Below are 20,020 nucleotides of genomic sequence, written 5' to 3' on the forward strand. Positions count from 1 at the left end.
CTAGTAGGTGACTCACACTTTTGTAAATACACAGTCACACACATTCACATATACACCTTTAAATATATATACTGTTACACACGTGTATAAAATACATGTCTTCAAACACAGAAATGTGTATATCTATCTATATATACATATTTGAAATTGGGTAACAAAATTTCAGATAAACTATTAATCATGTTTGCTCAAACCAGAAATGTGAAACACAGGAAAAGAATTTATCTTAATTGTGTTAACCATGAAAATCTTACTTTGCCTCAACTGCTTGAATCCATGTGATAATAAAGGAAAAGGACAAAAATTCAAACAGCTGACACAATGATCAGCAGCAACTGACAGCATCTCATTTGATATTTGATATCAAGCACTAGATCAATATTTGTGAGATCAATGCAATTTTAATGGTTTTCTTTCGAAACTGTATGAAAGCCAAATTGTGACTCTGTGCTAGCGTTATTTTTAGAGCTGGTTATTCCAGGGGATGATATTAAGTAATTTACTGACGCAAAGGAACAGGGGAAAAAAAAAAGCAACTAACCCCCCCCCCAAAAAAAAAACCCAAAAAGAAAAAAAACAAAAACAAAACCACCACAACAAACCATCAATATTTCTTCAGTTGGTGAATCCTGATTATCTAAGTACCTAGAGAAGGTGTGAACATTTATTGGAAAAAAGCCATTTATTTAATTATGGTTTAAAAAAAAAACAAAGAAGAAAGTAAGCCAGATGAACTAGATCAGAAATACTTTTTTCAAACACAATAAGATTAGGTGGTAGTTGAGCAAAAAGAAATGAAAATGATAAAAAGAAAACACCTAGGATTTTCACCTAAAGAGTTCATCCCTTCATCTGTGGAATTCAGTGTGAAATTAGAGATTTTTCTGTGTCCCAGGCAGAGTAGAAAACTGAGAGCCCTATCTGAAACTCATACACAGCAAGGTTCCTACAAAAGTCAAATAGAGGGGAAAAAAAGGTAATTAGGTATATAGTATCGTCTTTTATTTTCCTTTGAAGAGTTTATACCTTAAAAAATGAAATGCAAATTAATCTAACTCAGAGGCATGTAGGTCCTCAACCTATCTTTAAACAGTAATCTAGGAGGGTTCTATGCTTTATTTTTCAGACTTTCCTGCTTAGCAGTAACTCATTTGCCTACCAGCTCCTTTTGTTTGATAAAAATGCTAAACTTTATTTATTTGTTTTTACAGATTCAATTTTGAGGAAGGTTCACCTAGAGGACTCCAAGATCTTCAGCCCCAACAGCAGTTTCTGGGGAGGTAGATGCTGGGGGTGGTGCAGAGGGAGCAGAAGTAGGTGAACATTTCAGTAAGGCAGGGAGAAGGTGAGATGTGGTGATTGTGGATAGTGTTCCTGATAAGATGTTTAAGTTTTCAGGCTAAAGGAGAAACAAAATGTCTTTCATTTGTAACTCAACTCTGATTAAAAACTTGGAAGAAGTTATTTTTTCAGTTGAAATGATAGGAACATTTTAGGAAATTTCTGATGCCTGACCTAAAGATCTCATCCTTGTTCAAGATAAATAATAAAATACTTCAAAACGATGCAATTCTGAATTTTTCCCCTTTTTTCCTTAATGTTTTTGATGGCAGTGAATTGCCTAATAATAAAACTGTTAATATATTATTACAAACAGATCACTTCCTATAAAAGGCAATGCCTTATATGCTTTTAAGTGAAATTCATACCTAAGTCCTTTTGCAGTAGAATTAGAGTACCTAGTATATTTCTAAAGTGCCTAGGTAAAGACATATTTTCCAGGATTTTAATAACTCCATAACAAAGTCATTCTCTCCATGTGTCTCTATGCTCCATTGTATTTCATGTCTGGCAGATTGCCTATAAAATAGACACCAACAGTTTAAATCAATTTTTCTTTAATGGAATAAAGCCAACCTTACATACAAATACACATTACATACAGACAGAATTTACAGATGCAAATGAAGCTGGGGCATTTAAAAATATTTATTACAATGCCTTAAAGCATTTGAACATGAAAATTTATTTAGAAGAAAATATGTTTACAAACAATCCCAACATATATTGAGTACCTACTATGTAACAGGCACTGCAAAGACAAACACATACTGTATGTATTGTTTATTTCTGGTGGGAAGGGTATATATACCCCATGGATGGGTATGGATGTTCACATGTGTGTATGTGCACACACACACATATATGCATACATACATATTTTTCTATTGGGTCTTTTCTTTAAAAAAAAAAACAAACCCTGAGTTACCTCAAAGAAGGAAATCCACTTTACAGTCAATTGTAGTTAATTCAGACTTCATTTTGACCAATCATAATTTGACCAATAATTTTTTTCCTCATAGCACGGACAGTACTTAGAATTTAAAAGTTTAGTGTTCCAAAAATGCTGCTCTTCTTAAGCCACTTTGAAGTAATGCTAGTGAGTCTAAGATCCAGATCTACATGTTAATCTCTAGTTTTGCCTTCAAACAGAATTCAGTTACAAAGAACTTGGAAAGATTTTGAATCTATTCAGAAGAGGAAAACTCTTTAATTTTCTGAGGAGTAAAAACTCCCCAAGAAACTTCATATAGCTTCTTAGATTTTGCTTAGCATACGTGATAAAACATTGATTGTTGCAGTTTGGTGACCCATGAAATTTGGGGGTTAGTTTTCTCTTCAGACCAGAGCATATAATTATGCAAATAAAGAGCTGTCACTGATCTAGTGAAATACTCACAAACACATGCACTCTGAAATTGGACAGAAAAGTGAAAATGGTTGGTGATGTGATGGTGCCATGGTTTGTTTTCCTGCCAAGTTTCTATCCAAGTTCATTATTCAAATTGTAAACTTTAAAAAGAGACATATCATTCTTGGGGTGTTGGTTGTCTTTGCATTTCAGATTCTTTGTATTGGTACTGCAAGCTGGTTACAAAGTACAGTTCAACATTATTTTACCTATGACAGTCTCCCATATTACCCTATGTAATAGCCAAGGAAGAAAAGCTGAATGCTCTAGAAAGAAAGATGAAGGGCCTCTCTAGATTTTTCTAGAAACATGTTTCATGTATATTTCAAACAGAACTCAACCCAACAATACAAAGAATATAGTGAAATGTTTTCCACAAATCTCAAGGCAAAGGGCTGGGAAAAGTTGCCTGGAAGGCCTCATGGGTTAAGTCAAATTTCCATTTTCCAGTTTTTCCATTAAAGGGGAAAATACTGGGCACTGCACGATATCCACTTAATGGTCAAACTTTCAGGATGATTTTCTCCTATCTAGCAATTAAAGCCCACTATATAGTATTTGGTCACTTTAACCTTTATGGTTCATTTACAATTACCACTCCCTAAAACCTTTGTGCTAAGCATTAACAAGAGTTCTTAAATATGACCATGCTCTCTGGCATCGAGGTCTCCCAATTCCAAAGTTACCACTGCACAGGCTGTTGCATAATTTTAGATGTCATGGAGAGTCCCACTGATGAAATCTGAGAAGGCTCATGTCAGACCACTGACTGCTAAAGACATCACTACATGAAAGATCAGTGGTGTGAAACTTTAAAAACATTGATCCAAATGAATCAATTAAATCAACATTCATCCCTCCTAAGTGTGAGGTTTAAAACTATCATTGTTGCTTTTTTTTTTTTTTAACTCTACATAGATTTCAAGATAAACGTTGGAATGCTTTGATGGCTACTTCTATTCTCGAATCTCCGTTAATCGACTTTGTGCTATTTCCCTCTTTTCAACATCTTCCATTTGGTGTACATTCTTTACTTTTAGTACAGTGCATGACAGTTGCAATACTTTAAATCTAAAACCGCCTAACAAAGCTGACGCTTTAGGTAGGGTAGCTTTAAACTCTGTGAAGTGTTGATTAAAAACCCTTTCCCAGACTCAAACTGATCTTTTTGGAGATTAATAGAATATTAGATAAAAGGAAGACGAACAATTCAAGAGACTCCCACTCAGTCACTCTATACAAGGAAGGAAGGAAGGAAAGTATTCAATTTTTGAAAGGGAGTACCTCCTGGAGTCTTTTATTTTATATTATTACAGCCCCTAATAAGTAATCATAAAATAACCACCATTATTATCGTTTTTCTTTTGCCACCCATATTTCAAAGATGAGAATGTCTCACATTTATTTAAAGACATTTTTTCCCTATAATGGCATGGGGAAAGTTTTTGAGACATTTTTAGACTTTCTGTAATAGTAATCTTTCTTAAGTGAACCAGGATTATAGAAACCTGTCAGTTTACAGTTATAAAACTATGATTGTAACCGGAGACACGTGTGTTTGGATTGGGACTCCAGGTAATCCAGAGAAATGTGTAGAAATTTTTTAACTTATTAGCCCTGATAATACAGTTAACATATTTTGTCACTCACACTCTCTCAAAGGAGTTACAGGTTTTAAAGAAAGGAAGGCTGTAAAATATGTGTAAACAGGATATTTTCAGATTAGACATAATACACCAAGGACTTATATAGGGACTTGGGAGCAATTTAATGTCACTAGACTGTTTTTGGAAAACATTTGTTTACAGTATATTAAAGTATATTTTATAAAATGATAGCTTAACAATGGCTTCAGATTTCCTTGTAGCTCAGGAGATATTTTAGATATTAAAAACAAACATCTTAAAAACTGTTAGCTTTGTGAAAGGTCCAAGCCAAATAGTGAGTGATCAAGTTAAGTTAGGATATTACCTTACAGCAACAGTAATAGTAATAAAAGCAGCGATGCAGTTTAAAATATTGACGAATGCTGTCCCACCATTCTTTTTATGTTTCTGCTTTTATTAACCCCTATACATGAATAGATGAACTTCTGAGCAAGAATACGCTGAGGCTTGTTGGGAAAATTGTTTTTATTTTAAAATGGTAAACAGAAATATATAATATATATGAAACTCCTGTGCTTTCCTTTTTTTTTTTTTTTTTTGTATAAACAATAATGCAATCCAGGTCGAAGCACAAGGCAGAAACTTGAGAAAAGAACAATTATTATTACAAATAGATTCCCCCACCCCCTTCAAATATCCATGAAAACTTTTACCGGCTACATGGTCAGATACCTTTATAAAGTTCTAAAGCCAGTATCTGGCTTCGAAGTTTTAATAGGACTATTTTGAATCTCAGATTTATCAACAACTCCTTGCTTCCCATTCCATTTGCTCTAAGAACTGAGTATATAATTTTTAAAAAAGCCTACATCCTAACTTTCAACCTCTACTCTGCTAAAAACCTGTCTAAAGAAACCAAAATGGGAGGATCAGAGCAGAAATACTGTTAACACTTGTCGCCTCCAAGCAGGCGTGTTACTACCAACTGACTGTTGTTACTCCAGGAAAATTGAGGTGGATTATATTACTACATTTATACCAACAGACACATAATCAACAGGTTAAAAAAATCTTCCATTACAAGGAATCTTATCACTCATCAGTCGGAGGTCTCGGCTGGTGTGCCTAGCTCTCTCCGGGTTGCTACAGCACAGATCCAAAAGGAGAAATTACATTTGCACAACTTAAGTTTGCAAATAGATCTCCATAGACAGTTAAACAAGGCTAACAACCCAGTAGTTTTAAAGTATTAAAGGCAATTAAACAGTGATTCACTCTAGTTGCAAGTAAAAGTTTTCAGAAAGAGAAGTGAGAAAACTGAAGAGAAGGGACAGGAGTGATTTAGTTTATAAGCTGAGCATATTTACTTTGCTCTAATTCAGGTGCATAAGCTTCATAAATTTAGCAATGTACAAGTGTTGATTTTTAAAAAAGCAGTAAGACTAGCTCTCCTGTGAGTACTTTCATACAGTGAAAACACCACACAGTTTATAACACTTTGAATAATTATTCAATCCACGTCACTTCTCATATCCTCTCAAAGGAAGGTACCATTACTGTACACAGTTCACCATTACTTCTAAAACAGAAAAGACTGCAGACCAACACGCTGGATGGACACTGTTGAGGTGATACATTTTAAGTTATCCAGGAGTTGGATAAAATGACGTCTTGATGTTTTCTCCTACAATGTTTCTGCTAAAATAATATCAAAAGATATGCATATATGACCACTGAAAGAAGATCATTTTGATTTGCCATCATTAAAAGTATAAGAACGAATTAATGCATACCAAACACAGATATTTTCAGTTTTAAAACTTGCTGAAATCGGTTCATAATATAAAGACATTTTATCCATGAGGTGGTTATTTTAAGTTCTTTTTTCTGAGAAGTCAGACAGTTCTAAGTCGTTTTGGGTACATTTGTCATGTCCTTAAATAAGGCAGGCATATTGTTGCATACGCTTTAAAAAAGGATGAAAAATATTAAATTCAGACCCTCATCTGCCAGAAACAGAATCTTCACTAAGTAACTAAATTCAAGTAATTAAAAATTGATGTTAAGATTTAATATTTGAATGTAAAAGTCAGCAAAATCTTAACTTATTTTACCTCCTATATTTCACAGTGTTGGCCAGATATTAGCTGGATTACAGTAATTGTTGAAACTGTAGGGCAAAACCCTGCAGAGGAAGTGGACTACTAAAAATTATGTCGTTGGATTGAGAGGAAAAAATCTTTCACACTAGGTCTTTCCCCTTCCGTTGGAGCAGAAAACTAAAAAAAAATAATCTTAGCCCCACTCAGCCTCTCTGAAGGAAAAGGCGAAAGAGGACAAGATTCATTCACCTGATGACCATAAAATACTATCCCTAAAAGGATCGAACTCCATGAATCAGAATAGATCATTCTAGTTAGGATTATCCACAACAGCAAACTTTGTCCACATTAAGATTTAAAAAGCAAAACAAGTGTGCGATCTAAATTACAATGCCACTCAATACACATTTAAAAAGTAAAGTCAATTCTAATGATAAAGTTAGGAATTCCACTGAAAATGGGACCTTTCACACTTAAAAGATTTGCTCATCATTTATGTTTCGGTTTAAACAACGTCTTCTGAAATTAGAGACTTGTGTAAAAATCTCCTATTCAACTGGCAAGCATCTTTCAGCGGTAAAGTGTAATCGGTACTTCATAGATTCTTATGCAAAGTTTTTCTTCTGGTCTCGAAATGAAAATAGATTGTTAGAGAACACTTTGCACTCCCAACACTACATAGCACATCACTGCATTCACGTTTTGAATTTAAATTTGGCTTTTCTGAGGGGATGAGGTGGGGGAAACTTCCTTTAAAAAAAAAAAAAAGAGGCTCAAGAGGCCCTTAGGAGAGACCTACTTAAAATGGAAGTTTGAAATCTAGAATAAAAGTTTGCTTCTACTCGGCGGAAAAAAAAAAAAAAAAAAAAAAAAAAAAAGGACATGATTGAGGGGGGCCGGGGGCCAGGGCAAGCAGCGGCTGCGCTGGAGCGGGCGGTAGGACCGCGCAGACGCCGCTCGCCCCGCAGTGCCGGGCGGGCTCCGTCAGGGCAATTAGAAGCGCGCCGGCCGCGCCGGGCAGGGCGCTGTCAGCCTTAATCTGCGCGCTGACGGGCAGCGCGTAGCCCGAGCTCAGCCCGCAGGAAGCGCGACCAGTGAACCCATATTGCTTTGACAGTTGCACTCATCTAGAAATAATGCAAAACGCTATTTAGATGTATATATCACGACCCTGTGCTCTAGGAAGAAAACAATCTAATGAGGGGCTGGGAGTCTGCTCGCCGACAACAAGCAGTTAGGAGACGTGTGGATGCATGCTCGAGTGTGGTGCCTTTGCTTCCCCTCCCCCGTCTCGCTCGTTCTCCTCTTACAGCTCTTCGTGCTTTATTCTGTGGGAGCGCCGCGTCAGAGCCGGCTTGAGGGAACTGGTCTTTGCCTCAGAGGCTTCGGTAAAGAATTTGAAAATAGACGGGAAGCTCTTCCAGGAAGTTAGCTCGTGACGGTCGGTGCCTGCAAAAAACACAGATTCGGTTACGAGGCGGCCTCGCTCGGTAACAAGGCACAGGCCGCCCGGCTGCCATTCCCGGAGCCCGAGCCCCGCCCTCGGAGCCCGCGTCCCCCGCGTCCGGCCCGAGCTCCTGCGCCCGCTCCCCAGCCGGAGCGCGTCTCCAGGCCCGGACGCGGCCTCTCCAGGCCACACCTGTACGCGAGGGCTCTCTTTGCCCCCAGGGCTCGGGACTGTCCACGTCTGCTTCCTCCGCTGCTCTGCAGCTGGCGCCCGGGGCGGCCCTCGGAGACCTCCGCAGCCTCCGGCCCGAGGCCCCGTCCCGCCCCCGACGCGAGGACGCGGCTGGGCCACCCCCCGCGGGTTGCCCGAGGCGCGGCCGGGCGGCCCCGGGGCCTCAGCCCCTCCGGGCCAATCGAGGCGCTCGGAGGGAAGGGCCACTCCCTCTCCCGCCTCGAAACCACCCACTTCCCCAGGCTCCGCGCGCGCGCGCGCGCGCGCGGTCGCGGGCGCGCGCGGGGATTGGTTTCTCCTGCGCGCGGGACCCGGCTTCTTCGCCCACCCCGGAGCACCCACGTTTCTCTGCTACCCAAGAGAATAAAATAAATCGGAATTTTCTTGCCTCTCTTGGAAGCTGTGCCGTTAGACATAATTTGTCTCAGGGAGGTCACTGCGACCAAATTACATGGGATGCTTCATGAAGGTTCAGATTGAAAGGAGACTATCCCTAGAAGTGCCCTGGGAGGCTACATTTTTACAGACTTTAGGGGACAGTTTTAGAAAAGCTAAAAAAAAGCGTTTCAAAAGCAGTGACTACAAAAAGAGCATCTAGGCCTTCTATTTTGTCGGGAGGAATTCGACTTAGAAAATACAAGTTTAGTTTGTCACTTTACTGGGTTATTTTACTACAGCTTTTTTTGTGGCTTCAATTTGATACTAATGTGTTTTTCAAATCAAACCTACCTTCAGTTTAACACAGGCAAAAACTAACATGATGTAGACATAAGAACAAATGAGGATATAAATCTGTTTCGACTCCTTGTGATAACGTTTCATTTCACCAGCCTCTTCATAACAACCATTTGTTTAATTACAAAAATAAAAATAATAACAGCAAAGACTCCTAGCATAGAAATGAGTGAACAGCTTTGAAACAGTTGAAATCTCTTCCTAGATCACTCAATTATGCAGAGAGACACTGCCTGGAAGTCTTGGGATTCAGGGCCTCTGTCTGATACTTTAACATTGTTAATGATAATTCTTTAGTCTGTAATAGTAGGTCATTGCTATGGTTACTCTACAATGGTGCAACACTTTGCTTTCCCCTTCAGCTATTCGCTGAGACCTGGTAACCACATTTGTTGCCTAGCAACAGTTTTGTGACAGTATCACAATCTGGGAGTTACAACAATAAGGATGCTATGGCTGCAGTCGACCAGAGAGCAGAAAGCTACAGTCTGTGCATGGGACTTAGATACGGGAACTGGCCCTACTAGAGAACCCCTGTCTTTAGAGGTGCCCTCACAAGGATGGTCTCTATCCTCTTATCCTCTGCAATTTGGCTTTATGAACTGGCACTGGGAACTTAGATCCACTATTTAAGTCATATCCTTGAAAAATATCCTCCAACACTACTGTATTCAGATAACAAAAATGAGGTCATTTCTTGTTTGCTTACACATTTTTGGCAAAATTCAATGTTATTCAATGGGAGAGAGAAATGAGTATAGGTTATTTTGGCATAACCTAAAGTGCCTGACTTGAATTTGACAAGTCTTAATAGAATTCTTGGGGGGAAAATGTATGTGTATATATATGTATGTATGTGTGTATATGTATGTATATATGCCTGGCTGCATCAAAGATATATAAACTTTCAAGTTCCTTAAAACATACATAACATCTAGATATTTATCATTGTAATTCTCACTGATTTATTCTTATGACAATCTTAAAGAATTCTTTTGAATTTGGAAGGCATTTATATTCTCTAAACCCAAGTAGTAAGTCATTCTAGATATGCTCAGACATACCTACTTGAAGTAATATTTTGTGGGTCTATCGAGAGAGGGCCTAGTTTCTGGATAGGTTTATGCAATACCTGTTCCTATTTCTACAGTGCTTGCGGATCTAGTTTCACTTCAGTAATAACTAATTGCACTTACAATGATAAAATACTTTAAAATCAATTGTATTCCTGTCTTTTGAAGATGCACACTACATGGCAACACCCATTTCCAAATACAATAAGAAAGAAAGAAAAAAAAAAGGTGTTAATTGTCTTCTTTTCCTTCTCATTTCCCATGCTTCCAGCCTCATTTGGCATTTCCTCCATAGTGATCACACTTACACTTAGTAGTGTTACCAAGGCTATGATCAATTTGTGAGCTTTCTCAGGGAATTCTTCTCATAATTCCTCCCACCCCATGAAAACCAATTCAATCTATGAATCTAGAGGGACCTAAGGAGTCAATGGTCTGAAGCAATTTAACTCCTTTATTTTTTCTTTCCTGGTGACAATCTTTCTGAAGGATGAACAAATTTCCCTGGTGATAAAATGACTACAAAGGCTTTTTAGTTTTAGCTTATGATGACTATCTGCTTGACTAGTCCTGGGCTGAAAAGACCAAAAATCCCTGAGTTAACTGAGTACCTGCACTGGCTCTCAACATTCACCCTTGCAATTTAAGAGTATAAATTATGAGAGTATGTGCTCTGTCAGTGGAAGGGAAATTGCTAGGAGTGAAGGTAATAAGTGAAGTGGGGTAGAAACTGAATTACAGACAATAGAGTGGGGGAGGGAGAAGTCTCCCTAAAATAAGGAGTAGTAACATGAATATTTTATATAAAAATGGCTTTCTTTTCAAAAATTATCAAAGGAGGTTTTTAATAATTTTTTTAAAATAACATTTGCAAGTTAGGTAATTGCATATCCATCTGGGGCTGCATATACACATTTCACGAACACGTTTGGAGACCATTTTCGAAAGGTCTGAGCCAAAGTTCAATGAAAATATTTATAAATTAATATGAATATCTACCTATAGAATGCTTAGAAAACGGAAACTTTTGAGAGCAGCTTTCCAGTAGCTAAAAAATACACTACTTTAGGCAAACTACATGAGGACAGAAACACTGGGCCATTACATTATCTATACATAAAAGGATATAAAAGTGGAAATTTTAGGCCAATCAAAAAAGGAGCCACTTATTGATAAGCTGCAGTGATGTGTGGGTAATATGGAAAATTATTCCATTTTGCAGTGACAACATTATGTATAACCATGGTCTCATCTCTATCACAACTTTACCCTAATCAAAACCTCATCTTTTTAGGGACTACGAACTACTTTCCATTTTTCAGACCCCCTTTACATCATCTAGAGGGGTTCCCACAATGTAGAGAATAAAGGGTTTCCATGTTAAATACCTGCCACGTTCTCAGGGAGTGATTTTTGTATCTTTTTGGATTGGCAGGCTTGTTCTTTCCGGATAATTCACCTTTGGGGCAAACTCAGTTTTCTAATCCATAGAATCAATTCAGTATCAAAATAAAACGTACTGGTTCCCAGTGCTTCATGGCAAAAATGGGCCTTTGTTCAGTCCCAATAAGTGATTCTTAGTGGGCATGGCAATGGTCTCTGGGGCATTTTGGAAATGTGTAGGGGTATTTCTGGTGGTCAAGATGATTGGAAAGAACTATTGGCATTTAGCAGAAGGCGCCAGAGATGGTGGAAATCCTACAGTTTGCAGGGCAGTAGTAGAGCACGATGAAGGATTGTTTTGTATCCCACATGGTTTTCAAATGTTCCGCCAGCTATTCATGTAGTTAAAAACCCTGTTTATAATTATATGGGCTCAGAATTTAGATGTGTTTAACAAATAATCTCAAAGTACTTTTGGCATCATTTTAACATATACAGAATTTTCCAGGAATCCAACTACCATGTAAATTGAAGGGATTTTATACTTTACGTTGTTCAGAATATTAATAACCAAGAGTGGTTTATACAATTACCAAGAGTGGTTTACCATATGAGAAAAATCTCATCCCTGATGGCATCACTGCCCATGAAAGTTGAGCTGTCAATAAACACACCTGCATCAGCCTGCATTTGTAGCTGTTGAATCCATGGTGATTTTATGTACAGGACTAAGTATCTGACTACTATATCATGCCTTCTTATGTATATTTTCTAGGGCACTTTAAATGTTGATGTGGGTATTATTTTTATTATGAGTTACTTTTCTTTTATTCCTTCTATATGTTAACTAAAGCATTATAATAATTTAGCAATCTTAGAAGTAGGTGGATCGTGTTATCTTTAGAATTCATATCAAGACAATAAAAGCACTGCATAAGATTTGTTTTAATAGGAGGTATTTAAATGATCAAGTGTCAGCTTAAATAAAAATGAACAGTTAATTCTTTTTTTTATTATATTAGAGAATAATTTTCCCTATAATCTGAGCCCTACTCTAGCTATCTCTTTTATCCTATACAGAGTAGAAAATGCCTGTTATTTCTCTTAATGTTTCTTCCATAAATACTGTTTGTCAATGATCTTATTCACTGGTAAAGAACCAAAAGGCAGGGAGCAGGGGATCGCCCATAAAATACTAGATGATTATTTATCCTTTACTTATCACTTGTTTTAAAAAATAAACTGTAGCAAATTTCAAAGTGGTAATGATAGCACAAATGGTCAAAAGGATTAGAAACTTTAAGTATGAAGTATGAGACTGTAAATCATATGAGAAAGATCAAATTGCTAAAATGTGTCATTTGTTTTCCCCAAAGACTATGTATTTTAAAAAGGTATCTTGCCATGGAACTGAGAAAGAGGAAGGCTACATTTATATAATAGCATTTAGAAATTAAACAACAACAAAAAAATGGTTGGAAATAGCACTGAGAGTGGAATGCTCAAAGAATAGGGTAAGAGAGAAGAAAACATTGCTGTTTCTTCTGTCTTGTCTATTCCCTTTACTTCTTCCTGTGATGACTTCAATCCAAGTGTTTCTTACAAGTCTGCCTTGTCCACACTCCTCTTCACTTGATCTTGGTGCTTATATTTTTTGGGCAAAAACCATGCCAAAATATGCTAGTGAGTTAGCAGCCAAAATCCTGATGTTTACTTTGGCAGATGTAGACTAGTCTGAAGCTGTACCTCATTTTATGCAGTAGATGTCTTAAAAACTTATATGTAAATATAATTTCTGTAAATAGAATTTCTTTAAAGGAAGAAGTGGGTTATTTACCTCCTCAACAAATCTTTTAATAAAGTGAAGAAATGTCTGGGAAAGCAAATAATCACTCTTCAAGTGATATTACACACATACACACACGCAGAGATGCATGCGTGTGCAGACACACATAACACACACATCAAATTTGTGAGCCAGAGAAGAGGTTTACTAGTATAATGATGGACAGTCTAAGTTCTCACCAAAGAGATAATTTAGAAGAATTTCTTGGTCAGCTACTTGCTATTCTAATTATTGCTAGTCACCTTATTTTACATGGCCCTAGACCAAAAGGTCATGGAATAACTTCAACAATCTATGCATTATTTACATTTTCTGGTCTGGTTTAGCATAGGGAATAGAACTGTTGACAGAGTGACTTCTGAATACAAAATATAATTTTTATGTCTTTGTTTTAGGGTGAGGGAAACTAGCACGTGCCCCTACCCTCCTACCTTCTCACTGATATTCTCCAATCACCCTTCCCACTACAAAAATATACTTTATTTTTAAAGCAAAAGGTAATGAATAAATTTTGTTTCCTATAATAAAGGGGGAAAAACCTAGCAAGATATGAAACATTAATATTAACAGGATAACGTGTCTATGATACTTTCAAAATGACAAGGCTTGATTTTAAAAATTGATCTTTAACAAGAAAAAAGAAATATGGGCAATTAGGAAGTAATGAGGACCCTGTCAATATAGCTATGTTGATAATAACAGGTAAGGGAATTCTTGAGCAAATCTAATTTATAAAAATCAAGAGGTCTGTAATATGCATTATTGAGTCCCACTGGGATTAACTAATGAACTTATAAGCTTACCAGCAGTTATTTTTAGACAGTTATAAAGAATTAGAGAAATACTAGAGCACTGAAAAATAATGTGCCTTCTAAAAAGAAATAAAATATAACTACTAAAATTCATTTTAAAATGAATTCTAGAGCTTCTAAGGAGAACATCATTTAAAAAAAAAAAAAATATTTGAGCAGAGAAGGGCTCCTAACAGAGACTCTCAAGTTAGAAGGCACAAGTGTGAGACTCAGTCACTGTGGGGGTGGTAAGTGGAGTGGGGTGGGCTATTCACTGGGACTGTGCACCGGAAATGCCAAGAGCAGCTTAGTAGACATGCTGCATTGCCTTGTTAAATTACTTGTGTAAGAAATAGGCAAATCTCTTTCCATTGCATGAAAAATGCAATGCTGGTTAAGGCTGAAATTGTTGAGACCCGAAGGCCGGTTGTCAAGCTTGACCAGAAATAAGAGACAGGCAGAAACAAAGATGTAAACTCAGGGGTAGAAATCTTTGGGTCATTTGAATCTTTTGGCATCCTGTCCTTTCCTCCAGCTTCTTTTCTACATCTCTCATCTACAGAAGGGGGACTGGGGGTGGGTATGCAGGGCATAAGGCATCTTAAGACCCAGGGAGACAACTCTGGGAAGTAAACTTATTCTTAGGCAGAGTAGACAGCCTACAGTAGGTGTGGGTCTCTGACATTGAACCTGGAAGACCTCTCTAATCGACCTCCTAATCAATGAAAAATGGATGCATTTTTATTGCTTCCATTGCCTATCAAATTCCAACAACTGGTTTAGAAGTGCTTTCTTCGGTTTTTATTCTTGTGTCACATACTACTCCTAATGTTGCCACAAGGCCTGGCCTCCAGGGATACTGTTTCCCTTTAAAATTTGAGCCAAGATGGGCAAATGCTCCCTTTTTCCAGTTTCCCTTTGTCATTTTCCACAGTAACTTTACCAAAGGATAGCAAGAGGACAGAGCCCTGAATAAGGGAATTTAAAGAACTAAAAAATAGTTATTTCCGTAAATATAGGTTCCTAATCCTATTCCCAACACAATCATCAGGAAGAGCTTTACTAGGCTCCATTCTAAAATAGTGTTGCCTGAGAAGACTGGTACAACTTGACAGGTATCTATCTTGTCAGGCTTCTCTTTCTCCTGGCTTCTCTGTTACTAGAGATAGGTATCCATAACTTAGGGATGCTAGTTTGACTCTGTGTATTAAGGGAAGGAGAGGAGTTGGGGAGAGAGGAGGAAGGGAGGGAGAGAGAGATGAACTGCAACAGACTATCCTTATTTCAAAACCAAATCAAACACAAACATTTACTAATTCAAATATCCAGATCTTTTGTGATCTTCCTCTCTCCATTGTGGACTCTACTCTAAATGATATGTTTTGTGGGCAGATAGTTTTTCTAGAGGTTCTATGATTAATTTATACATTCATACATGTATTTATTGTATGCCAGGCACTATTGCTTGGGGCTGAGGATGCACTGGTGAGCAAGATATATACGGGCTCCACTCTTGTTGCATACATGCTAGAGTGGATGACACGCAATAAACAAGGAAACCAGCGAACATGCTAATTTTGAACATGTTAACTTCAGACAGTTAGAAAACTTCAGACTGTGAAGAAAACAGCGCTGGGATGTGAAGACGATGAGGGAGGAAGATGTAGCAGGACAAAGAGAGATGGTCATCAATTTAGACTCGGTGAAGACTTCTGACTTGAGACCTGAATGGCAAGAAGGAGCCAGATGAATGTCTGGGGGCAGAATGCAGCAGGCAGAGTTGTGGAGGAACTCAAGGGCTCTCTGAGGAGAAAAGAACTTGTCACAATTGAGGAATGGAAACGCTGGAGCACTGTGGGTGAGGAGGAAGCAGCAGAAGATGACTTGGAGGTGGGCAGCCTCCAAGCTATATGAGGTATGGAAGGCCGTAGTGAAAGGTTTGGATTTTATTCCAAGTGCAGTGAAAGAGCTGTTGGCAGAGTTGTGAGCAGAGGAGAAATAAAATCTGACTTGTATTTAAAAAACAATACAGGATGGTATCTGGTGAATGGTGAGTGGATTATGGGAAGTTAGAATGAAGGATTTAACCCTTCCTGATTGTATTTATGGACTCCACCCATGTCTAGAGCATTCTCTGGGGCTCACTATTCTACACACTTCAGAGTATAAAATCTGTTTACTGCTAGTTCACATAAATACATTAATGATACAGTAAAAGTAATATGCAGTAAGAGTTGAGAGACTAATAAAATAATATTTCCAAGTAGTGAATAAAAAATGGAGTTGAACTAGGCAAAGCATTTTCCTAACAATTTACTTTTGTGAGTTACGCTGATACTTCTGATTTCTCAGTCCTTGGAAGCACTGCAGTGTGTGATGGCAAGGTACTGGGATGGGGAATATGCTGTCACAGCATTCCATTTCTGCAAGCAGTCCAGAGGAAACTGTTGGGCTTACTCTCCAGGCGGGTTTTTCCACTGAGTTCTTCATTTCTATGAATGGACACAACATTCTCTTAACTACTCCAGCTGAATGCCTCTCAGCCATCTTTGATTTTTCTCCTCCCTTGTTTGTGGCCTCCTGATCCAATCAGTTACCAAATCTTGAAAATTACACCTAGGCAAAAAGGTTTTGCCATCTCTTTCTCCCTTTCTAATCCCTCGGTTATCATTCTAGATTTAATGACCTGTCATTTAGAATCCAGGAACTTCCTCCTAACTCATTTCATTGCTTTCAGCCTCTCCTCCTTTACCTTGTACCCCTTTTACTACCAGATGAAAAATTCTAAAGTATCATTTGTGTCATATGCTTCTTTCTCTGTTCAAAAATACCTGTGAGAAATAAGCCCACCTACCCAGAGGCTTTAATCAATGTTCTTGCAAGAGCAGGTGTCTGATGGTAGTTACAGCAGGCAATTTATCTCCTAGTGTGCAAGTCCCTTCCCTGATTCCTTATTGGCTGAGTACGATAGAGGTTACAGCCTTAACTGGACATCACCCATGCCCATGTAAGGCAAAAAGTGGTCTGACTGGAACAAATGTACATTCTCCGAGGTGACGCAGAGACTTTCAGTTTGTCCTCCCTTTCTTTGGTGCTTGCTCATTGCAAAGCTTGTGAAAATAAGCCCGAGAAATAGAGAGAGGAAGAAGAACCGGGAAATGAATTGTCTAAAGGTTTGGGACTCCATTGTGTGTATGTGGTGTTGTACAAATTTCCAATAGGTTGTAAACCTACTGTTAACTACACAGCACAGCTTTCATTTGGTATTTGTTTTTCCTTTTTCTTTTTTTAAAATGTATTCATTTATTTTGAGAGAGACAGAGACAGTGCCAGTGAAGGAGGGGCAGAGAGCGAGAGACAGAATCCCAAGACTGAGGGCTTGAGCCCACAAAATCATGAGATCGTGACCTGAGCTGAAACCAAGAGTTGGACACTTAATGACTGAGCCACCCAGGCGCCCCTGTTTGGCATTTCTGAAAATGAATCCTCTCTCCCTTACTTCTCACTTATCTGATAGCTCTCCATAATCTAAGAAATCAAGTAGAAATTCTTTAATATGCTTTAAAGCCCTCCATTCTCTGGCTTTAGTCTTCTTTTCTGAGTTTGTTTCTCAGTTCTTCTATTAGTATCCCCTATCATGTCTGTGATTTCGAAGTCTGGCCAGAGAAGAAATTAGCATTGTAAGGTTTTTGATGAGTCAATGGTCAAACTTTACTCATTTTAAATGCAGACTGATAAATACACCTTATGTTGAAGAATATGTTAGCTTTTGGAGTTAAGAAGTAAATTCCTCTAAAATTGGAATATAATGACAGTTGGAGACTCTATAACTAAAGCTGAAGGGAGTAAGTAGAATGTTTTTCTTGCTTTCTCCAAAAAACTGGTGAGGTGATGATCCACAGTCCATTAAGCAACTAGTTGATAAGCAATGACAAATACTCAAAGTATCTTCCAGATCTCTTTAGCTAAAATGTTGTACTTATCTAGTAAATACAATTTTCTAGCATCAAAAGAGGTTTAGAAGTCAGAACTAAGAACTCTCAGAAAAACTTTAACTGTGATTGTTCAAGAGCTTCTATTCCCAAGATGCAGTTGGTTTGGTCTAAATTTAGATGCAGATAGAAACATACCAAATATAAAATAGTAAAGACATGGAAAGGACCCTAGATAAAATTTTACCCCAACAGTTTCCTTTCACAAGTAAGAAATCTATAGAGAGATGTGAGAAGCCAAAGGTACAGAGACATTTTACCATAATATAGTGAATATGTATGATTCAGTAAAACACTGGAATAGAAAAAAAATTCAGAAGATGTATGTCTGATTGCTTTAACATCCAATTCAATATTTACTTCCCTTAATAAGCTTTCTTTGGTTTGCTTACCCCATACCAACTACTCCCTTTCTTTCATGTTTCAGCACTTTGTATGTAGTGTATATTGTATTATCATACACCCATTCTGCTTAACTAGTTGTTTTATGTATGAAAAATACCTTGCTTTATCTCCAAATCTTTTGGTGGGGGTGCTAATGCTTCAAAACACTTTATTCCAGAAATCATAGTTGTTTGCTATATAAACATCATAGATGTTTGCTATATAAACAGCTGTCTGGGACAGAATTCACCAGAAAACTGATGCTTACTAAATACTGTTAAATGTAATAAAGCACAGAATCATAAACCTTTTCTGTGGGTTTTGCACTATCTTGATGATTATTCCCATTTTGAAATTAAGGAAAGGGAGGTAAACAGAAGATCATGGCATAAAAACTTACGAATTTGGAAAGCAAAATGCTACTGGTATTCTGAATACATAGATAAACCATTATATGAACTTTTGTAACCACACCATTATTTTGTATTGCTTTGTCAATTTTCAAAAGCAGACATGTTTTCTTTGCAGCCAGTGAAAGGAGGAAGGAGGCAGAGAGGAAGGAGGAGACAGTAAAGTAGCTATTGTAGATTGCTCATGTCACTTAAATTATTTGGAATTGTACTAAAGATTATAGGCCAATTTAGTAAGAACGGATATGTTTACAATACTGAGTCCGCCAACCAACGAACATGATATATTTTGCCACTTATTTTTTTGAGAGAGACAAAGAGAGAAAGGGTGCAAGTGAGTGAGGGGCAGAGAGAGAGAGAGGGAGGGAGAAAGAGAAGTGGGGTTCACCTGAAGTGGGGCTCATGTTCACCTGATGTGGGACTGCAACTCACAAACTGTGAGATCATGACCGAGCCGAAGCTGAGCCACCCAGGTGCCCTTTGCCACTTATTTAGATCATCTTCAATGCTTCTTAGTGAAGTTTTATCATTTTTTCCATAGAGAATTTGAACTTCATTTTTAGATTAATGAAGCTATAATTATTACACTTTTGGAAATAATTTTAGACTCATGTAGTTGTAAGAAATAACAGATTCATTCTGTGTCCCTTTTATGCTTTTCCTCAATAGTAGCGTCTTGTAAAACTGTATTATAATATGAAAGTACTACAGTTAAGACACAGCACATTTCCATCACCACAAATATAACTCATGTAGCCTTTTTATAGCCATGCTCACTTCTCTTCCAGCCCCTCCTTCACCCCGGCAACAACTAATCTGTTCTCCATTTCTATAGTTGTGTCATTTCAAGGATGTTGTATAAATGGAATTATACAGTATTCAGCCTTTTGGAATTGTTTTTTTCATTCATTTTAGTTCTTTGGAGATTTATCCAGATTGTTGTATGTCTCAATAGCTTGTTCCTTTTTACTGCTGAGTAGTATTCCATGGTATTGATGTACTATAGTTTGTTTAACCATTCACCTGTGGAAGGACATCTGGGTTGTTTCCAGTTTTTTGGCTATTATGAATAAAGCTGCTATAAGTATTCACGTACAAAATTTTGCATGAGATAATCTTCATTTTTCTGGGATAAAATGCTCAAGAGTGCAATTGCTGAGCTATATATTAGTTACATGCTTAGTTTTTTAAGAAACTGCCACACTATTTTCTATTTCATTGCACCACTAGATGGTCAACCATGTCAACGTCACGGAGTTCCAGGAAA

At 37.7% G+C, this 20,020-nt stretch overlaps 1 protein-coding gene across 7 annotated transcripts in view; it reads right to left on the reverse strand.

Moving 5' to 3' along the window:
* Positions 1-3,623: 3,623 nt before the first annotated feature.
* FAM172A (family with sequence similarity 172 member A) overlaps positions 3,624-20,020 on the reverse strand; it is a 424,698-nt gene continuing 408,301 nt past the window's right edge. For all 7 annotated transcript variants that reach the window (XM_027038012.2, XM_027037994.2, XM_015065295.3 and 4 more), the window contains one exon: positions 3,624-7,910. In XM_027038012.2, the coding sequence (XP_026893813.1) occupies positions 7,768-7,910 (143 nt within the window). In that variant the 3' untranslated portion in view covers positions 3,624-7,767. The remainder of the gene's footprint in view (positions 7,911-20,020) is intronic.

This window comes from Acinonyx jubatus, chromosome A1 (genome assembly GCF_027475565.1).
Source record: "Acinonyx jubatus isolate Ajub_Pintada_27869175 chromosome A1, VMU_Ajub_asm_v1.0, whole genome shotgun sequence".
Taxonomy (NCBI): Eukaryota; Metazoa; Chordata; class Mammalia; order Carnivora; family Felidae; genus Acinonyx; species Acinonyx jubatus.